Source organism: Marmota monax, unplaced genomic scaffold, assembly GCF_021218885.2.
Source record: "Marmota monax isolate L192 unplaced genomic scaffold, Marmota_monax_Labrador192_F-V1.1 WCK01_AAM20220418_F8-fsc00007, whole genome shotgun sequence".
Classification (NCBI taxonomy): Eukaryota; Metazoa; Chordata; class Mammalia; order Rodentia; family Sciuridae; genus Marmota; species Marmota monax.
Genome location: NW_026692781.1, coordinates 809,935 through 836,458, shown reverse-complemented (window position 1 = coordinate 836,458; position 26,524 = coordinate 809,935). Strand labels below are relative to the sequence as shown.

The window sequence follows — 26,524 nt, the reverse complement described above, 5'->3', positions numbered from 1 at the left end:
TTGACTAGGTATGAATATTTTAAGAGTACCACCAGTAAGAAACAAATTCAAAATCACACTGCATTATTTGCTCTTATGCTTTCTTTTCTTATTCTTTTCTATATAGAATTATCACCAACAACCAATCCTAGGAATTTATTCTTGACAATATCCTTAATGTTGCTGAATATTTTGAAACAACTAGTATATGAGAAGAACTTTCCTAATCAGAAAGCAAACATATTTAACTACAATTTACTGCTTTCCATATTTTTATTCTTTTTTTATCTCACATATGGTTATATTTTACAAATAAATTGTGTTATTACACTCTCAAAACTTTCTATTTTAAAACTATTTGGGTTATGCAATAGATAAGGGATTTTAAACCAGTATAATATAGACATTATTCTATTGTCTTATTGTAGGCAGTTTTGCTGTTGAAAATCAGTTTCAATCTGATGCTTTACCCTGTGTAAGTTACATTCTTTTTTTCTACAGATTTATAGAGTATTGATTTTGGTTTTAATATTCTTGAGCTTTAATATAATGTTCTCTTTAAATTATTAATTAATTGATTTTAATTAGGTATATATGACAGCAGAAGCATTTTGATTCATTGTACACAACTGCAGCATAACTTTTCATTTCTTTGGTTGTACAAGATACAGCATTGCACGATATGTGCAGTCATGCATGTACCTAGGGTAATGATGTCCAACTCATTCCACATCTTTCCTGCTCCCATGCCCTCTCCCCACATTTTCCTCCCCTTTGCCCAATCAAAAGAACTTAAAATTGTCATAGCAACATAGCCACATCAATGTTTATAGCAGCTCAATTCACAACTAAACTGTGGAACCAACCTAGATGCCCTTCAATAGATGAATGGATAAAGAAACTGTGGTATATATACACAATGGAATATTACTCAACATTAAAAGAGAATAAAATTATGGCATTTGCAGGTAAATGGATGGAGCTGGAGAATATCATGCTAAGTGAAGCAAGCCAATCCCAAAAAAACCAAAGGCTGAATGTTCTCTTCTCATAAGTGGATGCTGATCCATAATGGGGGGCGGAGACATGGGAAAAATAGAGTAACTTTGATCAATATTTTTTTTCTATTGTTGTGGAAATAGTAATACTGAAAACAAAAGATTGGATATTATTTTCAGTTCCTTAGTGCCACAGACTATAGCCTTTTGAGTGTTCCTTTAATATTGAAGATTGTTTATGTGGATTGCCTCCAGGAGCAAGTAGGTATAACATACTATGCACATTTGAAGGGCTCAATGAATTCTTATGAATTTTTGGCAGAATTCATAGATAGAAAGATTATCATTTGTAAGACAGCAGTCTTCCTATCTGAAAGTGTTCAATTAGCAGGTAAGAAGACGAGCAGAAAAGGAGAGTTGGAACAAAAGTGTGAAGGTAAGGAATTTGGTTAAGGTATTGGTGAAGTTTGGGTAGGTGAAGACTTGACAAGGTCTAGTTACTTACTGTCTGGTACCTGAGAAGGTATCCAGAAATCTTCCATTCTTCCCCTTAGCCACATGCACACCTCTCCAACCCCCTATCCCAGAAAAGCACTTCTACTTTGTCAGATGGGATGGTGGAAAACAGTGGGAACACAGATGGAAACCCAGTGACAATGAACTAGTGTCTGTCTACTTAATGCATGTCTGAGAGACTATAAATTTTGTAGAGCTAACATGTTTCCAACATGTTGCAGATAAGTTAAGTCAGCATTCATGGAGGAATCTAGGAAGATGGGAATGTGGAAGTATTTTCATATACTAAAAAGTACATTCTTTCCTTTTTCTTTTTATATTGTTAATTGCACCTATGTAGTATCCTTAAAGTTACATGCATTTTGGTATTAGTAGCTTTTAAATTTTTATTTATTTTTAAACTGGCATAAAATTATTTTTATTTATATGGTACAATGTGATATTTAGGAACATGTGCCATTATGTAATTAGTAACTGTTTTTTTTTTCTTGAGAAAAAGGAAGAAGAATGTTTATGGCTTTGCTAGAAAATAAGAAACACAGGGAACTCCTGTCCCAAAGGCTGTGATAATACTGCCCATCAGCAGAAACAGGGAGCTTATATAGAGGTGATTCAAGAGAAAGTGAGATTAGGGAGTAGAGGTCAGGAAGGAGAGGATCAAGGAAAATAAGGTCAGGGAGAAGTGTAATTGGTAACTCTTGTTAGTTGGTATATACATTATCAATATTGTGTTATTGATATAATACATTGGTATCTATTAGTTGGTATATACATATCAGTATTGTGTTTAGAACTTAAAATATACTCTTAGTGATATTCAAGAATATCCTACATTGCTATTACTTATAATGGTCATGCAGGACAATAGATCTCCAGAAATGATTTCTCCTGTTGAAGTGAAATGTTTTGTCTTTTGTTCAACATTTCTTCTCCCCACTCTCAGCCCTTGTTAACCACCATCCTATTCTGTTGCTCAGATTCCACATATAAGTGAGATCATATGGTATTTCCTTTCTCTGTGTCTGGATTATTTTAGTTAATAGGTTCATCCATGCTGTTACAAATGACAAGATTTTTTCTTTATGAGGTTGAATAGTATTCCACTGTGTGTGTGAGTGTGTGTGTATGTATGTCACATTTTCTTTATACGTTCTTCCACTGATGAACACTTAGGTTGATTCCAGAGTTGCCTATTGTGATAATGCTGCAAGAGTAATCAGTATATTTCTATTTGCAATGTGAAATTTGTATGTGAAAAAGATAGGAGTGTGTCTTTTTTCACATTCTGATTTGACATTTGTTTTGGACATATACCCAGTAATGTGATTTATGAATCATATGGTAGCTCTTTTATAATTTTGCATACTGTTTTCCATAATGGCCATGCTAATTTTCATTCCCACTAACCCTGTGCAAGGGTTTTTCCACATACTCGCCAACACTTGTTATATTTCTTCTTTTTGATAATAGTCATTCTAACAGCAGTGAGTTGATATCTCATTGTGGAGAAGAAGAATTTTACACTAATTTTCATTTTATGACACTGGGAATAATAAAATGGTGACTTACTACTTGAAGCAGAGAAAGATATCCAAGTCCCACATTATCAAAGTTCACTTTTACGTTTTTCCATCTGGCAGTTTGATTGCTTTCTATGAGAGCTTTACATTCACTGAAGTTGTTGACCACGCTTACATCAAACATCTCTCCTGTGGTGTAGTTAATGCAATGGTAAAATTTGCCAGCAAAGAGATTCACTCCCATGATACTGAATATTAGCCAAAAAATCAGACAGACCAGAAGTACATTCATTATAGATGGAATGGCTCCTAAAAGAGCATTTACAACAACCTGGCACAGGATGAGAGGGACAAAAAAAGTGAACATCCAACAATTAGTACTTATTTTTACTTACTTTTAAACATGACAACAAGTGTAACAGTCAAATTATATAAAATATATCTGTTCTCAAAGTTGAATGTTGAGTAGAAATATCTGGTAGTCAGCTAAGAATTTTGAAGTTATTATTCAAAGGGTAAAAAGTGAATTTACATTGTAGAATGTTTTCTTGAGAAGAATAATATATGTGTAGCAGATATTCATCAAGAAATGGAACTAACTAAAAATGCAAAGAATAATTAAGACTACATAGATATATAAGTAAGATCATCATGTGAGCATAAAAAATGTAAATGCAAACAATACAATTTACTACCAAAATTTGAGAGTAAAAGAAAATATCTGGGGACAAATTATACATAGGAAATATGAAAATTTTTCCATTACTGAAAGAATTAAATCTACTATGGAAAAAATAATGATTCCAAATTGAAAAGAATATACCATGTAACAATTACTTTCTATATAACTATGCACACACACACACACACACACACACCTAAACACAACATTCATCTCTGATTGTGTTTGCAATATTCAGATAAAGTCTAAGTAACTATATTCAAATATCACAAAAGCATCATTTTCTGCAGCTTTCTTCTTAACAACTAAACTATAGAGACAGGGCAGCATAATTTTTTAGATGGTAGGGCTGTGGTCTTAGGTTTTGTGTCCCTGGGGATGCCAAACATCAGCACAAATTCCTCCCAGTTCCTTTGTATCACCTTTCTAAGTGAGTTTCATATTTCCACAGCTGACCTACTTTTTAGACTTCGTTTAGCCTGTGTTTGAAAAAGGCCAGATTCAGGCTTCAAAAGGCTCAAAATACATCATATGGAACAGTGAAAAAAGATAAGCAATTGTGTGGTAGTTTTAAATGATAGCAAGTAGGTTTGCTAGTACATTTATAAGGGGAATAAAAAGAGTATATATATATATATATATATATATATATATATTTCTTTTGGTGGTTCTCGGGATTGAACCTTGTGTACCCAAGGCAAGCACTCCACCAACTGAGCTATAACCCCAGCCCTGCAAATCTTAATTCAGATTAGCAGTGTACCCCAAATAAGAGATTTCTCACAGAGTGAGAATCTAGATCTTAGGAAACATTCAGGCATTATATTTTGTGTCTTTAATAATGGCAGGTACTATGGACATCTGATAAACATTGATTGATTGATTATGTCAATGTGCATGTAGAACTTAGAAATCCTCTTTGGATTTGTCATTTCTAATGTAAAAAGAAGATAAGTTCAACTATGATTTTATCCAAATCTAAAGTACTCAGTCTTACTTACCCTCATTCCTTCAAACCGGGATAGGGCTCTCAATGGCCTCAGAGCTCTGAGTGTTCTGAGGGATTTGATGGCACCAAGTTCAGAGTAGCCCAAGGCATTTGCAGTTAGGCTAACCAATGACACCTACACAGAGAAAACAACACAATGTTCTTATTACAGGCAAAACATCTACACATTTGGCTATATAGTTAAACCTTTCTCTGTGCAATAATCCAGTGGTTCTCAAGCTTCAGTCAATTTCAAAATCACCCAGGGGCTCATTAAAATTACTGACAGCTGGCACAGTCTGAGTAGGTTTGGAGTGGGGCCTGAGAATTTGCATTTCTTCAAGTTCCTGGGTAAGGTTCAAAATACTGATCCATAAACCACATTTTGAGAAGCATAATTAAATAGATCAAATAAAATTAGTGAATTAAAATAAAATAAGTTGAGATATTAGTATAACAAAAAGATTACAAGAAAAATGTTTTTTTTAGTCATTCATACAGACGACTAAAGAAGTTGATTAAAATTTTGAAATACTGAGCTAAAAAGAAAAAGAAAACCAGTTATAGGTGGCACAGAAATGTCTGATTTCCTTTGACAATATATAGAAAATTCATGTCAAGAAAATGTATTTCATCCTGAAGCACATCAGCATTCCAAAAGCAGATAAACAGAAACAAATGTGCAGTATAATTTTAAAATTATATCAATATATATATTTGTAAAAGAATGTTTAATAGTAATAAGTAAAGCACATAGAATATTGTTACAAAAATCTTGATTTACTTAAACCAATTTTGCAATGCTATCTGAAAGTGAAATCTCCAAATTTAGAAAAAAAAATAGCTTCAAAATTTTATTTCAACTGGTTTATTTAGTTTCCCTAAAATCAGATGTTTTAGGATTTGTAATCCTCTTCACAGGTAATGAAAAAACAAAGTAACTGAATTATTAACTGTGAGGATTTTCTGTATACAGGAAATGACGACCTACAGTACTTTACCTTCTCTGAAGACAGAACCAAAAAGATAGCATACATTAAAGAATGAAAGATAAAAGTTAAACATGAAAAATATTCTGAACATGGGAAATATTTATCAGCTGACTAAAAGAGGTTGTAAATATGCAATTTTAATGTAATTTGTATTGCTAGGTTTGAAAAGGAGACACATTCAGACACTGTAGCAGTCTTCTAATTGGTCTTTTGATTTCTAAATGATTCCCTTTCTACTCCATTATTCGCACCCACACCAGTTTCTCTCCCTAAAAGAGCAAGCTGGTCTTGTCACTTCCCTGTATGTCATTCTTCAATGGCTTACTCTTTACTGAATCATGAGTCCAAATTTCTTGGATAGCATCTTGGGTCTCTTCATACTCTTTTCTAACTTTTGTTACCTTGTCATTCAATGACAAAACCAACAAACAGTTTTCTCTTATTTCCTGGCAGTCTATGCCAACCCCCAAAGACTTGTTTCTTGAACTGGCCCTACATGACATACATCAGTGTTTTAACACTCGGTGTCCCTCCCTCATCTGAACCTGCTGATGTTCTCATCCCTCAAATTCCAACCCACACTCCAATTCCCTCATGATGCCTTTCCTCTTCTTTCAAGTGAAGCAAACTGCACTTCTAATACAGGTGCCAATATGTCACTGAATACCTATCTGTCTTTACTGTTAGACTGAGAGTCCTTCAGGATGAGAAAAATGACTTAGTTATATTTATAACTTTCATAACAGAATATATGAGCAATATACATATTTTATTTAAAAAACAGTATTAATCAGTTTCATATATACTCATAATAGTTTTCCTAAGTCAAAAATAGTAGATACTGATATATATTAGGATCTATGAGTATGAACTTCAGGAAACCTAAATTTCTCTTAAAAATATTTCTCCATTCAAGTAGTGTGGACTTTGTGACTTTATTTAGATATTTTGAGTATTAGGTATTTTATTAACAATCTGTCAAACTATCACAACCACAAGCTAAGTAGCAAAAAGATATAGTATCATGCATAATCCCATTATTCAAATAAATAAATGGCTATAGTTTTAGTAATTTTTTCATTATTCACAGTGTTCAAACATATATACTTTTAAATATTACTTATAGTCTTTTTTATTTTCAGATGACTTTAATGTAATTCTACATGTACACATGTTACATTTAGTAGTAATTTGTCTCATATTCAATTATTTTAAAACTCTTCTGTATTCTGGCATCCCACCTTCTGTTATTTCAACACCAATGTAGTATAATAAACCTTTAAATAACTGGATGATAGTGAATCTGTTTCTATCAACACAAAAATCAAGTGATAACTCTTGCTTTTTGGACTTTCAAATTTCCTTGGAGTTAATATTCCATTTGTATGACAAACACTTCTCAATAGGCCCTTTTCATGATAAAGATACTAATGACAAAGATGCTTGGTAAGAATTTAAATATTTCTATTTTGTGAAATGTGAGAGTGAAAAATAAAAATTCCATAATTAATATATAATTTTGAATAACTTAGAATTTCAAATATAAATTTGAACCTAAACCAATAAGAAAATAAGGTGGCATTTGATTTTTCTGCCCAGAATGTATACATACTTTATTTGGCAATAAATATTTTAGGCATCCTTCCACTGGGAAAGTAGAAAGTATCATTTATATTTCAGCCAATGCAGGACTTACTGAGTGCCCACTACAAGACAGCCACCATTGTCAGGACTAGTACCTATTATCAGCTGCCACAGAAAGAAATAAGAGACTGCAGAATACTCACATCAACAATCAGGAAGTCTAGCCAGCACCAGGCATTGGTAAAATACATTTGAAATCCATATGCAACCCACTTTAGAAGCATTTCCAGGATGAATATATAAGTGAAAACCTTGTCAGCATATTCTAACATGGTCTTAATGGTTTTTCGCTGCTCAATATATATATCCTCAAAGGCCTGTAAGTGGAAAACAGTTTCATTGCATAAACAGTCTCTAATTCATGTATAAGGGAAAGACACATATGCAAACCTTTCATGGGGTGCCCAATGCAGGATGGGTTAGTGCTTCTTAGGGCTGCATTTACTTTATGGTTATCTGGACACAAGTGACTACTGAATGGGCATTTCAGTCCACTGAGGAATTCCAATAATTAAATTTTGGTATTAGAGTATCCCAAAAGAGCTTAAAATTTTAAGAGGCAGAAAGTCATTTGGGTGTAGATCTGCTTTCTTCAGTGCAATCACTGAAATGTGCCCTCACAGTGATACAAATAATGGGCAAGAAGGCCCCTTGGCCTCTGGAAAAGAAAAGGGATTATTATCTTTTACTTCCCCTACCCCCCCAGGATGGGCATATATGCTCTGTCCTCATTTTGTAGAGTTCTTGGGAAAAGGTAGGGAACTCAACTGCAGAAGCCCCTTGGCTTTATAGAATCAAAAGTCAATTTATCTAGCTCAATCTTCTTATAGGGAAAACTACCAGGATGACATGGTAGCCTGGATCAAGGACAAAAGAGGCTTATCATCAGGGCTCAACAGAAGGACCTGAGAGATCTGGAGCTCAGCTTGTGGCTGGAAACTCCCAGAAACAAGTCATGGTGCCAGCATGTTTTTGCAATTTGGTGAGCCTAAACTGAGTATAATCACTAGTCAGCCACTGATAAGACTTCACAGGTTCCTCTTTCCTTGGCATTAAAATACAAGGCTGGTCTTCTGGACAGAGTACATGGCAGGATGCAGGATTTTTGGTTAAATCAGAAGTCAGCTTAGAGGCCTCCAGATACAATGCAGTTGTCTTCATAATAAAATTAACTCATTGAACATTCTAGTAAGTAATTGAAAAGCGAAGGAAATGCAATGATATTTATATCATCAAATGGGAAAATGAGTCACATCGTTTTCATTATATCGGTCAGCATTTTGACCAAACTGGCCATTCCAGTAAGTGACATTAGGTTTGCAATGCTCTCTAGTCGCTATTCCTCGGTGATTGAGTTAGCTCACTCTTTGCCACGGTTGGCAAGTAGTGAATCCATGTGAACAAGACAGTTGAGTTCCATGAAGCATGGAGCTTAAGTTAAGGAGTTTGGTATTTAGCTGACAATTGCCCATTATATATACACATTCATTCTTAATAGATGACCTGTTACTAAAAATCTTTAATTATCATAAGATACCATACTAACCTGGGTTTAATTCCATCTGAGGATTACTCCAGAAAAAGCAATGACAGTTGCTCTTTACTGGGCCTCTCATGCTGTGCTAAACACATCACATGTATTGTCTTTCATTCTCACAAATATTCTAAAAAGTGCAACATGAGGTTCACTGGAGGGAAAGGGAAAGGGCTTCAGAGAAAAGGAGAAGGAACAGATTATGTACCACCTACCAGAGCCCCACTGCTGAGCAGAATCATGAAGACAATGAACGTTTCAAACCAGTTGTGCTCCACAATCTTATAGCATGTTTTCCTCAGGTTCCACCAGAGTTTCCCTTTGCCTTCCTCTATGCTTATCTGACAGCACTTGAACTTCCGTACACAATCTAAAATATGTGAGAGTAAATGAAGAAAGATTCACTCTTTAATTATGTATCTTTGTATTGGTGGAACATGCATCTCTATTATTCCCCTGTATTATAAATAACTACTTTTTAAGATGATTTTATTTATAGGAATCAAAACAGTCTATATGGCTTTTTACTCTTCATTGAATAAATATTTATTTTTATGTTTCTAGGACTATTATAGTGGATTATATTACATTATGAAAACATAAAAGTAGGATGACAGGAAGAAAAGTAATATCACTTAAAGTTGGTATTTCCATCCTGCCCTTGTATTGAGTGTAATTCCATTCTATATGGAAATTATACATATATGAATTTTAAAATCTGTTCATTTAATGGTATATTTAAATATTTCCCATTTTATCATAAGCAAGTATACTTAAGAAATATTCCATAATATTTTTCTAAATAGTATTACTAAAATTTATATAATTATTCCACTATTATTGAATATTTGGGTTGCTTTAATTCTGACCATTAGCAGTACCAACGTAATAAGCACGTTTACATAATTTGTATAATTTGTGGACTACTAGAGCAAAGGTTCCTAAATATTTACTTAATATTAGCCTTATTTAAAAAATCAAATTAAAGAAATTATACTACTATAATACTATGACATATAAGACATCCTTGCTGTAAAAGAAGATGCATTTTAACTAGGGGTGATTTGTCTACAGATTCTATAGTTATGGAAAGCAACAATTATCACAAGATAAAAAGTTTATAAATGTTCACCAGTGAAGTTTAATTTCTAAACCTTATGGAAGATGTGTGGAGATGTGGCTAGATCTTAAAAGATACATGAGAATCATGTCTAGAACATAAAGCTGTAAGAATGAAGAAGTAATATAAGCAAAATTTAGTGACAGGACATTCTGAGAGCTTCAGAGAAGGAACTAGAAGTTAAGACTAGAAAAGTATCTTAGAGCCAAATGGTAGTAGTTGGTTTGCTACACATCATTATTACAATAGGTAACAGATTCATACCTCAAATAACAAAATTTTATCTTTCTTCAGAAAATACTTTTGAGATTATTCCAATGGCATGTTGCCCAATATCATATAACTTGAAGCTCATTTCAGCATTTTTATGATCTATTGTTTTTGTTAACAAATAATAAAAAAAATTGATCTTGAGTAGCACAGGGAACTGTTACTTAAGAACAGATTGAGGGCTGAGGTTGTATAGCTCAGTGGTAGAGTGCTTGCCTAGCATGTGTGAGGCATTGGGTTCAATTCTCAGAACCATGTAAAATTAAATAAATAAAATAAAGGTTTTGTGTCCATTTACAACCAGAAATATTAAAAAAAAAAAAAAGAACGGATTGACATGTACATATATCAATTAGTACACACTATCCTATGACCAAACAGTCGAAGACAAATTACCACTTTCACTTTCTTTTTTTAAAAAACTCTAAACCTATGGAAAGATATGTATGGCTTGATGTTGTCTCCCATGAGATACTTTAGATGACTACAGAAAATCCAGTTATCAAAATATCTCCAAGGTGAACAGGATCCTCAGAAATAAAAGCATCTAATTATGTAAGTTAAACCTGTTTCTTAAAAATTGCCATTGTTTTGATACGGAAAAAGCAAAGAATGTGCAAATAAACAATTGTTAGACAGGCCTAGACTATTAAAGGTAGATAGAGAGGTAAACCTGTAAGGAAAGGGGGACAGAGAGACAACAGCCAGGCGCTCAATGCCTTACAGACCTTCCGTGAAGCAAGCTTCCGGTTCCAGAGACTCTTCCGGTTCCGCCTCAGGCTGCTCTCCCTCAGCGGGGGCTCCTATATCGACTGTGCTGCCTTCAGATGAACTGGTTGCATTGAGCTTCTGAAAATCAATCCCACAGAGAAAAAAAAAAAAAAAACTTTTAAATTTTTTCTGTAATCTAAGTATAAAAATTCATAAGGGGTGCTGTCCCACCCCCCATGTCTTCCATATGCATTTTCTTGATCTGTAATTTAAAAGTAACTTAAATATATTGCCAGTCTGCTTTGATACAAGTGGGGGGTCACAAGATTAGATACAGCACTATAGTATAAATTTTTTCAAGAAAATATGATGCTAAATAAATTTGAAGTTCATGTATACAGATTCTGAAATATTGATTTGCAAATTAGTTTGTAAATGACATAGTTGTTTCATTCTAAAATTGTGACCCAACCAACAAAAGCTGCACGAGTGTATTTTCATGTCAAATACAGAAAAGATTTGATTAAATGCACATAAACAGCAACAATCTAAATTTATCCACTTTTCATTGACATGAAAACTTTTACTACTGATTGTTATCAAATACATTCTATTATTTTCTAATTCCGAAAAGAGCAGCACGTTGTTAGCTAGATAGCAAGAGCTGATATTTTGCATTCTCTTTGGCCAATGCACTCCTGCGATTCATTGTGCATTTGGAAACTACTTGTTATTCTGGCACTCTTACCTGTCCTGCTAGTACAGGCAGAAATGAATCTTTGGTGGTTGTTGTTTTTCTTTCTTTTTTCCTTTGGTTAAATAAAGTATCACCAAAAGAATAAGATAGTAGACAGAAGTTGACTTAAATTTTGAAATGCAATAAACTTTAGCCAGGTCAGGCCACTCTTGGGATCAGTATAATAAATGAAGGGATCCCAATCTTGAACCTGGTCTTTAGAAAGATGCAGAGCCAGGTGTGAGTGCCACACGGAATCAGAGTAGTTTTGGCCACAGCATTCTTGAACCTGTTACAATGTTATTACCATTAGTGCATAACATTAGAAATGGCTGAGCTGAAAAGAGCTACTTTATACAGAGGATGAAATAAGCACATGATAAAATGCACACTGAAGTATGTTAAACTAGATTAAAATGGATGCTGTAGTCAATACAGAAAAGATTCAACCTACATTTGGACTAAGGATTATGTGGGTTTTCCTCTAGGAAGATGGTTCCTTTATTTTATGAAAATAACTTTACATAAAATATTTCCTAAACATATTGGCTCTGACCAAGTAAAAATATTTACATCTCATATGAGATTAAAAATGTTTTTTCCTCAGGTAGTTTAATGAAACTATTGACAGATGCATAAATATTAGATACTCCTGCCATCTTAGAATTAGTTTTGTGATTATTTTTATATTTTTCCAAAATAGGTAAATCAAAGATTATATAAGTTGCTAGAAGATTGATTTTCTACTTGGTAGGCATAGCACAATACTAGGCAATTGATCATAATACCTTTGTCATTAAAATTTGAATCTATTTTGGTCTAAGATGAAACATCAAAATAAGAACATTTATTATGAATATTCTAACATTTTAGACTTATTCTGATTCATATCCTTCTCTTTCAGTTAAACTGTCTTAAATAGGTAGAGTTGAATTTATACGCATGTAATTGAGCAAGAAGTTACTAAAATATCCCTGTGTTTTAACACATCTAATTCATATGAAGCTGTTACCTACTATGGATCTGATAATTCAGATCCTGCCATTTGCATGATGTTGTAATATAACACAGGTAATCAAGCAAATTGAAGCTTAGTCACATCTGAACTAACTACAGACAGCACAATGGGGATGGGAAAATGCTCCTTTTAATAATTAGGATAACACTGCAAACAGAATAGGGACAGCTTGAAGTGGGTCCAGGGGAAACAAGGAGCCATATTCAGGACTCTCCACATGCTCTACCGATATTGGCCAATGACCATCAGAGCCTACCTCAGGGCTGGGTAGAATATAAGTGCTCAGTCCATATTGTTAAAAATGAATGGATGACTGAATATCTGAGTGAAAGACTTTCTAACAGAAGGTAGGCTAGCCCTTGATAGTGATAGGGGGCAGTTACCAAAGTATTACAGGAAATCTTGGTTTAAAATTTTAAAAGGTTTCTATGGGATCCCAGGAACAACCGCGGTCACTCCTACTGCCCCAGAGCTGGGTTGCTATTATGTTAATTGACTTCAGGAAGGCCTGAGTCATCACAGCTATTCCCTCCTTCACTATTTTGTAACAATCACACTTATTTCCTTTCATGAAATCTACCAAACGAATCTAATCCTCATTTCTCCCACCCATCTTCACCCTGAAATGTGCATCCTAGATCCTGCATGATTCTTTTGTGGTCTATTTTGCATTTTGACCTTTGATAAGGGGTCCAATTTTTTCAGACTGATAGATTCTGGTCTCCCTAACATACTTATCAGATGTTTGGGGACAGGAAACATGCACTCTAGGCCCTATGGATAATACAAGGAATATAATTTAATACTAGGAGCAGACTCTTAATTGCCAATATGTTTTTTATTGATTAGTGAATGAATGAACAAATCACTAGGTCAATCATCTGTTTTTAATAGATTGTCCAAATTAAGAATTCATCCAATAGTTTTATCCAAGGCTAAAATTAAGGAATGTTAATCAAAGATTTTATACTGAGCTGAAAATGAGACTCCCCTAGAAGTTAGTTAAAAAGTTTCTTTTTAGGTCTCATTTCTGGAAAGCCTAAAGATAAAGGGAACTTCAGTGCTTCCTCTCATTTAAATCATATTAAAAATTAGAGAATGAACGTTGTTTCCTTTCATTTTAGTGCACTGATAAGAAGTACTCAATACATTTTTTTCCTGAAGCAAACTATTTATATCTTTTTAATAGTCAGGTTATTACTTTTAAAAAAGTGTAACTTAAATGTATTTTGTGCTTCTGGAAGATATATCTTTATAGACCTAACTTTCTGAAGCAAAGATTATGTTTTTGTCATCATTGTATCTCTCACCAATGTCTGTTATGTAATACATGCTTGTCATATAAATCAATGAACAATCAGGGCAGAAACTCTTATTTAACCATTAACTACTTTTATCCCTTTCTGACATTTTCACATTCAAGGGAATACAAATAATAGTCTCCCTTAATTGCAGGATAAGCAATGATTAACTACTCTTAGGATAGTGAATGTTGTTGCAAAACCAGGTTGCCAATAATTGAGACTGAGCTAAGTTTGTGGAGTGAACTTCAATTTAACTCTGGAGTCAGAAAAACTACTATTGAATCATTTTAACATTGTTTTCTCTGTTTTATATACATGGTCTGCAGGGGTGAATAGGACCTCTTTCAGGACAGGTAATCTCATCCTTTCTCATCTTTCCGAGAAGTGGAGCAGCTTAGGATCCATCACTTGTATTTCTTGTATTTCTGGACTCTTCTGGTACTTAATTTACAAAGATGAAAAATCTAAACTTCACTTTAATGTGTAACATTAGTGAGTCCAGTATCTATTTAGTTAAGAAAATGAGGGTTTAATCATGTTGTTAAAGTCATGGTGAATCAGTGGGTGGATTCTATGTTATCTATGCCCTCAGAGAATATCTTGATGGTTCAGAAGTAAACCCAATCTTTATCAATTTAAAACATTTAGTAGACTGGATATGTAATTCAACATTGTGGGTTCAAGGTAGTGCCTATGATATTATTGATTTTCATGTTTCATAACCAAAAATCAGTATTAATTCTAGTTAATTTTGTAGCTCTGATGTCTATTCAAATAGAGTAGAGATAAATACACATTGAAATATTTCATAAACAAATGTTTACTTTAATCTATAATCCTGAAATATAGGACAGAAATTCTGATTTATAAAGGCTTTTTTGATATCAATCAGTGACTTTTGTTAAATCACATAATCATATTAAAACGTGTTGATTAAAAGAGTTAAAATATTTAAACAGTCCACAAAAATCCAAATGAATCAAATTAAGGATACAAACATTTCAGCTTCAGATAAGGTCATAATCATGATCAACCTAACTGCAGTGCAAATTCACCCATTAGAACTGTCAGATGTGTGTCACTACTTGGAACTGTTATAACTTGTGCACTTAAAGAAGAATTTTCAAATATAGCTTGCCTGTAAGAGCTCCAATCTGGGCATCATTCTCTGAAAAATGTTACATGTCTAATAAACCAATATGATTTGGCCACAAGTAGACCTAGTTTGACAAGTTTTATACTTCCCTTTGGTAAAATTTGGATGTTTAGTTTCTTTTTTCACTTACCTATATTTGTTTATCAGGTAACAACAGGACTGGATAATACTATGAGAGTAACCCTTTCTTACTTAAGCTTTAATGAAAACTAAGAATACTCCAATGTCAGAATAGTAATGAGAATATACAGGAATAGCCAATTTTACATGTTATGAAAAGCATTGGCAATCATTTACATTCATGTAGAAATATTAATTTTTTTAGATGGAAGTCTCATGGGATTCTTTGATTCTTCTAAGTGCTGAGTAATGACAGTCATACAAATTAAGCAAGCTAGGATCATATATTGCTTAATATCCAATAGGTAAACATCAAGATACAATATTTCATTTTGTATTTTTAAATAATACACTTAAACTTTTATTTTCCACATCAATTATAAGTTACTATTTTAAACATTAATGTGCCAAATAGTTCTTCTTTCAGAAATTAAGTGTGAGTTAATTTTTCAATAAATAATTAATCACAGTAGAAAAAGGGAGAAAAAAGTCACTTTCTAATAAGTTTTTCACAAGGACACTTGTCATTATTAAGTTAGATACATTTTTAATAAAATGTAATCAGTAAGTATTGTACAATGTTTTGAGAAAAAGGCATGTTGTAATTTAATTTAATCAAAAGGAGGATTTTTTTAAATATAACTTCAAGTACAGATTAAATCAAGTACAGACTAAATCAAGTACACTATTTTGACCTCTAAGGTCAGTCTCTTGTTACTAGCTGTTAACCTGTATTAAGAGTTCTGGCCACCTAACACAAAAAATTTTAACATTGGAAGAATGGAAGTGATGGCTTGCTTGACCAAAGTGACTCACTACCATTAGAAAGGAACTGTTGATGCCATCTTTTTAAATGAGGAAGATGGCAAAATCAAAAGTATTATTCTCATTATGCTGCATTATCCAAAAAATCATTTAGTGTTTATAATGAATATGTTAGTTATAAAACATTTTAAATAACAAATAGCAGGACTCTAAATTATCTACTTGAAATGGCAAACAAAACAAACAAAAGAAACGTTTATGTCATGATAGCCTATCTATTCCTCAGTAGATTACGAGTACCCCAAAGATTTTGTGTTGGGACTACTTTGTTCTAACATTAAAGATATTTGGAGCCTTTTCTTCCATTTAATCACTATCTTACTGAAAATGTTTCTCATGAGGACTGTTTATTTCCTGGATAAAATCACAGCTGAGTTCCCATTGAAGTCATCCCAACATGCTTACTCAGATGGTCCCTACACATTTTTGACCCCTTCCTATCCCTGGTATTAGAATTTAGTATATCACTTCAAGGCATGAACAGTGTTTCGTAAGGGACAGTCAGAGATTTATTTTTAAAGGAAATTGAAAATTATAATAATGTGAGGGATGGGAATAAATAAACCAGTTCCTGCTTAGATTGTATACTACTGTACTCATTCCACCTGTTTGCTAGATAGACTAGTAGATAATATACTTGATCATCACTTTCCCTCAAATACTTTTTTATACAGGAATTTGGAAAATGAGATATTCAGAGAATAAAGAAACTAAACTCATGTCTTTCCAAGTCACTGGGAAAAACAAGTCATTATCCTAATGAGCTAAAATCTCATGCTTTCCTGAAAAAATTAATACACAATAGAGAAAATATTCTCTCTATTCCCAGTGTATACTTTTGTGGAATTGTGTTTAGTGTGAATAGTTATACATCTTGGATCCTATATTATATGATACTGTTCCTTAATATATAAGACCTTATCTTTCATGAATCTGGAGTGCCAGAGAATAAAATAAAGTATAATTGTGGCATGTCATTGCTCCTTTGAAAAAGCCACTTTTATATTAGGATTATTTAATAGTTTTCATAGCAGCAAGAGAGTAAACTGGCTCTAAGTGGCAAAGTATTTAATTAATATTTCTTAATGACCCATTGAATTGAATAGAACAATTTGATTATCATACTTGTGCACAAAACTGGTTTTAACAGCAGAAAATAAATGGTGCATATAACAGAGCCCTCACAACAGTTTGAGAGTTATCGCTATGTTCACATGGTAAGGAACATCCGTTCATTTTATAGAGGTGGAAGGACCAAGAGCTCACGATTCTCCTCCTTTATAAGAGTCTGTAGAATGTGATACGTTTCAATAATAAACTCAGGAGAAAATTGCCCAGTTAGATAGAAGTTAGAAAAAAACAATTCACAATGGACAGAGGAGTCAAAAGACGAAGGAGGTGGACTCCAGACCTATATTCAGAGTGAGCATAACATCTAAAGATAGATGTCTATTTTTGTTGTGGTTTTGGTGTACCAAATACACTCCTTTTTTGGCATAGGAATTTTAGGAGTAAATATAAACAGAATCTCCAAGGCAATTATATTCTAAATGCAAAATACTTTTGGTCAATTGCTAAATAAAGTGATGCCCTTTTCCCTAAAATGAAGCAGATAAAAATTATACTCATGCTGCTAACAGCCAAAACATAAACATAACATTCCAATTATATATATTATTATCATATTAGAACATCCTTTCAGAAGTTTGCACATGAATAATGAATTGCTTTAATTTGCAGATTACCCTTCAGAAAAACAATATTACACTAAACACAGAATTATGAAAAATGTACCCTCACTGGGGCAATGTTTAAAAAGGAAAAAAAAAAGATTATTATTTTTTTTTAAAGTAGGGGAGAGAAAGGTTGTCTGCAAGAGTTTTTCAAACACCACCTACATTTCTCCTTTAGGCTCTTAGCATATTCAAAATTCTTTAACCAAACACAGAAATTAAATAATCCATAAAGGCATGCAATGTTAATTTCATTGAATATAATTTCTATTAGTATCTATATAAGAAAATTAAGCAGCTAATTTTATTTTTAAGTTAGGGTTGTCAGACTTGCCTGACCATGCTTTATATGACTCAGCATAAGAGCAGCTGTGCATGTTTTTATTTTACTGCCAATGGATGGGCAAGGAACGTAGCTGAGTAACATGCAGGCCAGTCAAAAGTCATTTAGACATTGATTGTATTTATATATATATATACAACTTGCTTGGGTAACCTGGGTAAAAGTGGTGGCACGAGCCTCTGGCTGGTTATAAAACACCAGAGCTGCGTTCCTGATGGTTCCAGCTTGATTTTACCCCTGTGAGAAGTAAGAATGGTAAGCAGTGAAGGTCACCATAGACAGTACCAAATTATACTTTGAAAAATTATCAAACACGGCTTCAACATTATTAAAAACTCTAAAAGGAAAATCAGTCTTTCAAAATCACAAAAGGAATAGCACTAAATACAGTTAAAAAACATAGTAAGAGTTAAAACATACTTGATTATGACATGAATTTTACATTGTATACTGGAGAGAATCTTTAGAAAGCTAACAAAGAACTCCACAAATTTGGTAAAGGCATGGAAGAGAACTTAGTTTAAACACCCCCAAACTCTAAGACTACTCAGTCTACCCTAGAAAAAGAAATGCATTTTGATTCCAAAACCAAAAAGTATTTCATTTTTCCTTTTACTTTAAAAAAAATCATTTAGAAAGGAATAGTAAGAAGCTTCAGGCCATTTTTTAAAAACTATTCTATGTATGCCCAATCCCAACTCACCAATTTAAAAAAAAATGAACAAACAAAAATGACTAGAAGATAGACACTAAGAAGGTATTTCAGAATGAGTGTTCAAAATTCTTGGAAAATCATTTCAATTCTCTTTTGCTTTCTAGTACAGCTACCAGATAAAATTCTGAAAGATCAAAACCTCTGTATATTCTCTTCCAGACTGATCCTAATTCTTATTCATTTATAAATTTATATCTAGAATATTTGATTAAAGTGACTATTCTTCAAATAATAAACTTCGACACTAAAATGACAATCTCTGTCATGGGAAGATATTGAAAGGAATTCAGAACCCAGTTAAATAGTTTCTTTTACTTCCAATGGGCAGATCAGTTCTTTCCAAAACTCTGAGTCCATGATATTATTTTGGAGTAAAACTCAAACAGAGTTAGTGCCAATCAAACAGAAAACAATACAAACAGCTTAATAGTCAACAGAAAAACTAGAAAGAGAATGGATTTTCCTATTATAACCCCCACCGTATTGGACATTCCTGTGTCAAACTTAATGGTTTGAGGTGAGGCCAAATGCATGCTACTTCAGAGTATAAAACCTCAAAATTCTTAAAAATTAGGGATACTGGATATAAGTTAACTATACTCTAAAAGGCACGAAAACTTAGCTAAAAGATAAAACTAACTTATGGCCTCAACATTTGACTCTTTATAATTTAATCTTACTTTATGTGACACCCTAAACTTACACACATGTGTAAATAAAAATCTAATTTCTCTAGTACAAGGGAATATCCACTATTAGATACAATGGCAAAATAATGATAAAGCGCTACATTAAAATTTGAATAACCCAATTCTCTTTTCTAACTGCTGACTTCCACTTCTAGAAGTACACAGTATGAGAAAATAGGCACCGTACTTTCAGTATAACTCAACTAGTTATGTTCATCCATTTTTTTTTTTTTTTTTTGGTGCTGGGAATTGAATCCAGGGCCTTGTGCGTGCAAGACAAGCAGTCTACCAACTGAGCTATATTCCCAGCCTGAAATTTTATTTAAATAGTCAGTAATATCTTAAACCTTTTTAGGTTTAAGATATTACTGACTATTTAAATAATAGTCTAATTAGTAAAAATCTTATTTCATTGAATTATAGCAATTCTTTTCTCTGGGCTCTAAGGTTTTACCCCTTCCCTCTTAAATCTCATCAGTTATTTTGTGAAACTGATAACTATGGCTCTGTTATTTATTCCTTAGTTTTCAGTACTTATATTTAAACATTGCCAGAACTTCATGCTGAACATCTACTTCCACCTAACTCTTGAATTAGCAATACTGTCAACTTTTTATAAACAAGAATGGAAAATACCACATACTTAGCAATTTTATCAAATAAATACAGAAATGTAGACTAAAATAATCTAAAATTCTCTTCTTTGAAATATAGTTTTCTTCATACTATTAATGCTTCATAATTATTATGACTGTGCTAAACGACTTAAATTTTATGTTTCAGTGCCTCAGGCTCCCCCATATCTTCTTTCTTAGAATGAGAATAGTAATAGAAGCCTTTAGCTTGCTTCCTTGGTAAACAATTAAAATAAGGAAGAAGCAAATCTTTGGTCTTGATCTGTTATTTTTGTTGGTCTATGTTAATTACTGGAAATCTTATTTCATTTTTGTATAATTAAACAATTAAATATTAAGATTTTAAATTCTTTTTTTTTTCTATTTATCTCCTACTCTGCACTTACAAACCTGTAGGTGAATAACAAAGCAAAAGCAAACCAAAACATACTCTGGTATTAACAATCTTGTAAATCAAGGAATACTTTAACTACAAAGACTTTTACTGAGATAGTAAATTCAGAATTTTACATTTTATAATGCACCAATACTTGTTTGTTTAAACAGCATGTACTGGATTCAGTAGGGTTAAAATATGTTTACCATGATTCCTTTTCCTTAAAAAGAAAAAAAAAATTTGCTTCAGGAAACAGAAAACTATGAGTAAATATCAAGCCAAGATCCCAGGCAGTTTTCTATGAAAGGCATATTTCATCAGAGGCAAAAATATAACAAGATGAGAACTGGAACTATCATTCATCAAGCACTTTTCCAGTATATACAAAACTGGGTGAGTTATAAGGAGGAACGCACATAAAATTGAAACATTTTTATGAATCTAAAATTATCTTAAAATAGAAAATTGATATTATTCACATACTACCAAGTATTCAAAAAATTGAGTATTTGAGAAACTGAGGCAGTCTATCATTTCTTTAGCTATATTTTAATCTATCATTAATTTATCAATTGTCATTTTGCCATAGGAAATGTACCAAACCAATACATAGTTCGTATTTTCTTGTGTAAGAAGGAAACACACAATTAAAAAATATCTAAGGGTTTTAATGCAAAAGAAATGCATAATATCAAAATATCCCCATATTTAAAAATTCCTACCTCTTTGCTTTCCTCCATATCTGACTCACTGCTGAACTCCTCAGTATTTAAATTTTCAAAGTCAGATTCTCCAACAGCAATGGGCACGGTCACAGTGAGGCTGGGGTTGTTTATGAATGACATGTAGTCACTCTCATCAACGACATACTTTTCTACACTGCTGCCTATGCCACTAGTTGTTCCGTTTCCATCTTTGAGATAATTGAGGTCTTTGCCTATTTCTATAGTGGTATGGTTGGAAATACAGCTGTCTTTTTTGTTATTTAGATCTTCAAGAGGTTTAATTTCATCTAAAGCTTTCTGCTTCCTAACAAAGGCTTTCTGAATGAATTCACGTATTTTTCTTTTAACAAAATCGATTCCTTTCTGCATTCTTCCCACAGCAATCTGGAGGTTGTTCATTTCGTTATCATCATCAGTGGCTGCAAGATTGTCAGAACTGAAGGAGCTCAGGAGCAAGGCCAGGAAGAGGTTCAGAACCTGAAATAGCAAGAAAAGAGGTGATCACAAGACTCTGCTGCTTCAACTTTTTAAGTTTTTCAGATTGTTCTTTCACCTTATTTTATGTTAGGCATTTAATCTAGTTTATGATAAACTATGAAAAATAGTAAATGTAATAAAAAAATACCTGGCCAGTATAAAATAATACCATTAGTACTATTTCCTTTTGAGTAGTTGAAAATCACAGAAGCCATTCTTGCATGAAACTTCTATAATCAATTCAGTTCCCAAGGAGAAATCTAGGCAACTACACAGTGTCTAGATTTATTAGGGACTGTAGGTATTTTGACCATGTCGGCTGTATTTCCTAGGACATTGATAATTTAATATAAATGTATCCCTAAAACCAAAAACTATTCCAATGTACTTAAATATGATTTGTTTTTTTGTGACTTTGTACCATTTTTTTTCACCTAGATAAGTTGCTAAATTAGAAAAAAATGTATTTATGGCTAGATCAAAAGTCCTAATTTTTGATTTAGGAAATTGTAGCCAAAATATTTATAACACAGTTAGGAATGCTATAAAGAAATGGGATGTAGCTCAGTTGGTAGAGAACTTGCCAGGCATGTGCAAGTTCCTAGTTCAATCCTTAACCACCCCCCCCAAAAAAAAAAGAAAAAGAAATGATTATAATAATGATGGTAATAATGAATTAAGGATTGTGGAGTTGAAGTGTTGTTATGTAACTCTAAAAGTAAACAGCACTGACTTTTGAGTAAATGAAAAAAAAAAAATTGGCTGGGGTAAGGGGTGCCTGGGATTGAACTTAGGGACACCTAGCCACTGAGCCACATACCCAGCACTATTTTGTATTTTATTTAGAGACAGAGTCTCACTGAATTATTTAGTGCCCCATTGTTGCTGAGGCTGGCCTTGAACACACAAGCCTTCTGCTTCAGCCTCCTAAGCCACTGGGATTACAGGCATTCACCACTGTGCCTGGCAAATTAAAATATTAGTGGCAATAAATCCACTGTGTAAACTCAAAATGAGAGAATTTACTAAGGAATCAGGCATTTCCAGGGGCACGAGCCTGACAGACAGACAGATATATATATATTTTTTTCCATGTCAGGATTTGATTGGCAATGTCCATAAGTCCTGTATGTATTTAACCATACAGAAAAAATGGAACATGGAGCAGTAAGGGGACCAAATGCAGAAAGTAGCAGTACAAAATAGAAATCCTGAGAAAGGTTTCAGTAAAATTCCAATGAAAATGTAGGTCAAAGTGTGTAAGATCCCATAAAGACTAAGTGCAACTTTTAGAGTCTATACTGAGCCATCTGTCAATTGCTATTCAATAGCTCCTGATAATTATACTAAAACCTGCTCCTTTACTTCTGGAATTTGCCAATAAAATTATGTTTTACCATGACTTGTCTTTGAATCTCTTAGTTAGACAAAAAAAAAAAAAAGATAAAAGAACAAAAATAAAACTAAATGCTAAATTTTAATTTTTATTCATTAGAACATTGAAATGTGGTGTCATAATTATTTTCTAGATTTAAATTTCAAAGGTTTATTAATATACTGTCCTTGTCTATTAGATATTGATCCATATCAATCAATCATTCTACACTGATGTCCAACAGTGGATTTTTTTATGTTTTATTTTAATTTTGATTAATATGCAGTTGTTGTACATATTTATGATAGGGGACAGACAGATGTGAATGATGAGAGCACAAGGTTAAGGGAATAATTCCATAAAGTAGGCCAACCGTGCTGACCCCCACATGCTTTTTTTTCCAAGAAGCAATTTAACCCCAACCCTGCCTGGCTTAAGTGGACAGGATATGTCACATTTCTCAGCAAAGTAGTTATATCTAGGAGAAATGCAGGCCCAAAATAATGTTGAAAAGAAGGAACCTAAGTTACCCTGAAGGAGGAGACTTTTCTGATCCTTTTCACAGACCAGATCTCAGGGAGATAAGGATAATTTTTCTAACTATAAAATCTGTAAGAATTTATAATTAAAAATCCAGTTAGAACCAGTCAGCATGGGCCAAATGACCTAAAGTTGTAAAGGGAGTGGGGACTTGACATCTGATGTCATCTTGCTGTCAGTAAAAAGTCAAAAACTGGGCAGAACTCTCTGGAAACTTCTCTAGGACCCCCAATAAAATTGTCCCCCTCCTCTCTGAGAGGACCTACTGTCTCCTTTGAGAGTGTACCCTTTCCCTATTCCTTCAATAAACTCATGCTTGTTACTCTTGAGCAACATGTCTGAAATCTTTCTGACTTGACTGTAAGAATCAGGGTTGGGAGAGGGAGGGGTTTCAAATTGCCTTAGTTTTCTAGAAGACCCCAGACCTGTAACATTTTTAGGGTAAAGTTATGATGCTTTGATACATCTATACATGTAAATGTGTCTTAGAGTCAGGTTCTAGAGCAGATAATAGCGTTTTGTAAAAGCTGCTTTTTACTGAGATCTCAATAAGTACCAGTCCTTGTGCTAGGCATTTTTATATTCCTATGATTTATTTCTCAGAACAATCTCATGAATTATTATTATCACTATTTTATAGATGAGAAAACTGAGGCTTCTGTCTACTTTAGGTGACTTGTCCAAGATCACAGTTAATAAGTAGTTTTTTTTTTATTGTGTTAAAGGTGTACTTTTTTTAATTGATTTTTTAAAAAATATTTTTCATCTCCTTCTTTGGTACCTTGAACATTGTAAATACTTAGTTTTCGGCGGACACAACATCTTTGTTTGTATGTGGTGCTGAGGATCGAACCCAGGCCGCAAGCATGCCAGGCGAGTGCGCTACCGCTTGAGCCACATCCCCAGCCCCTTTAATTGATTTTTTTAAAAATAAATGACAGCAGAATACATTACAATTCTTATTACACATATACAGCACAATTTTTCATATCTGTGGTTGTTTATAAAGTATTTTGACACCAATTCGTGTCTTGCACTTTGGATAATGATGTCTATCATATTCCACCATCCTTGCTATAAAAGAGAATAAAATCATGGCATTTGCAGGTAAATGGATGGCACTGGAGAAGATAATGCTAAGTGAAGTTAGCCAATCCCAAAAAAACAAATGCCAAATGTTTTCTCTGATATAAGGAGGCTGACTCATAGTGGGGTAGGGAGGGGGAGCATGGGAGGAATAAATAAGTAGTTTTTTATAGTTAGAAAAATTATCCTTATCTCCCTGAGTTTTGGGATCTGGTCTATGAAAAGAATTTGATAATCTAATTCTGAAATCTTTATTCTTAATTGCTGTGTTTGCAAAATCAACAAGGAAACAATATTCCATGTGCACTCAATGCTATTCTACCCCACCCTTTCTCTTTCAATGCTGGGGATAAAACCCAGACCTCATACATGCTAAGCAATTGCTCTACCACAGAGTTACATCCCCATTCCTTGATATTTACTTTCTCTGAATTCCTACTGCACTTATGTCACTATCATAAAGCTTGCCATCAATTTTCTAATTGCTTCTATGATCTGTTATAAATTGATAATTTAATGTTATTTCATTGTCAGAAAAAAATAAATGTTCCTCCAACCTACAACTTTTCTTTCTCATATTCAAGAGAGTCCCCTCCCTCCTTTGAAAAGCAGTCCATCTGCATTGATGTTGTCCTAAAATTTTTCTTGCAAATACCTTCTTGACACCATTAGTTCCACAAATTTACTTGATTTAACCACAGTTTTACTTGATATAACAGTGGAACATATCTTTCAGAATTAGGATGCTGAGTAACAATCAAATTTCTATTGCTAGAAAAGTAACAATAGTGATCTAAGGACAGTTTCTTTACCTATAAAATAAATATTATAATTTTCTCAACACCTGTTTATGGGGTTGATATGATAATTCAAAGAAAGAATCCCTATGGCTCTCAGCACAGTTCCTAGCACACAGTGGGAAAGTTTAGCTATTACTATCATTGTTACCATTATCCAACAAACTCTCTACAATTTTCTACCTTATTTTCTTAAAAATAAAATTTTATGTGAGCCAATCTAATCTCTTTGTTTAGACCTCCTTCATTATTGAAAGCTATATGTGTAACAGCTGGCTCAGGAGTTTGGTGTGATCAACAGTAATCCAAGGGAACAGAGTTAGACAAGCTCACTCAGGAATTGAAATCCTGAATCCTGTTTCACAAAGGTGCATGGATAGAGGACTAATCACTGAGTGCAATGAACTTCCTCATATGTTCCCCCAATTTAGTCTCTCAGAAGGAAAATGCTCCCAGATTGAAATTTATTGCACATAATAATGATTTCTCCATTCTGATTCCCACCTTTTGAGAGTAGCTCCTGACCTTAATCCTGCCTGCCTGCTATTGCTCCATCTTCACTTAGAGAAAATGCTATCCACTACTTCTAAAACTAGCAGTCTTCAAAAAATCACATTCTCTCTCTATAGCACTTGCCTTTCACCTATCAAAGGATCTCTAGCCACAGTGCCAGGAAACCAAGAATGGCTCCTAAAAACCCCAGGGAAGTGCAGACTGTGGCCCCACCTCTCTCTTGCCTGTAGAGGAGGCCTGACTTTGATTATTCACAGATACTGCAGTGGAGCCTTGTCAGGCAGTTGACATGTTAAAAAGAAGTTACACCAGCTTCTTATTGAGTGATCTTTCCCTCTTTCCAGTAAAAATGGGAAGGAAGAATTGTAAGAGGCAGTGTATCAGTTTATTCCATCTTACTTAAGGAA

At 33.4% G+C, this 26,524-nt stretch overlaps 1 protein-coding gene across 3 annotated transcripts in view; it reads right to left on the bottom strand.

Moving 5' to 3' along the window:
• Positions 1–26,524, bottom strand: part of LOC124094525 (sodium channel protein type 2 subunit alpha) — a 145,266-nt gene that overhangs the window by 15,687 nt on the left and 103,055 nt on the right. For all 3 annotated transcript variants that reach the window (XM_058580140.1, XM_058580139.1, XM_058580141.1), the window contains 6 exons: positions 21,327–21,806; positions 10,972–11,092; positions 9,069–9,223; positions 7,463–7,636; positions 4,697–4,819; positions 3,063–3,344 (listed from right to left, as the gene is read on the bottom strand). In XM_058580140.1, coding sequence (XP_058436123.1) covers positions 3,063–3,344; positions 4,697–4,819; positions 7,463–7,636; positions 9,069–9,223; positions 10,972–11,092; positions 21,327–21,806 — 1,335 coding nt within the window. The remainder of the gene's footprint in view (positions 1–3,062; positions 3,345–4,696; positions 4,820–7,462; positions 7,637–9,068; positions 9,224–10,971; positions 11,093–21,326; positions 21,807–26,524) is intronic.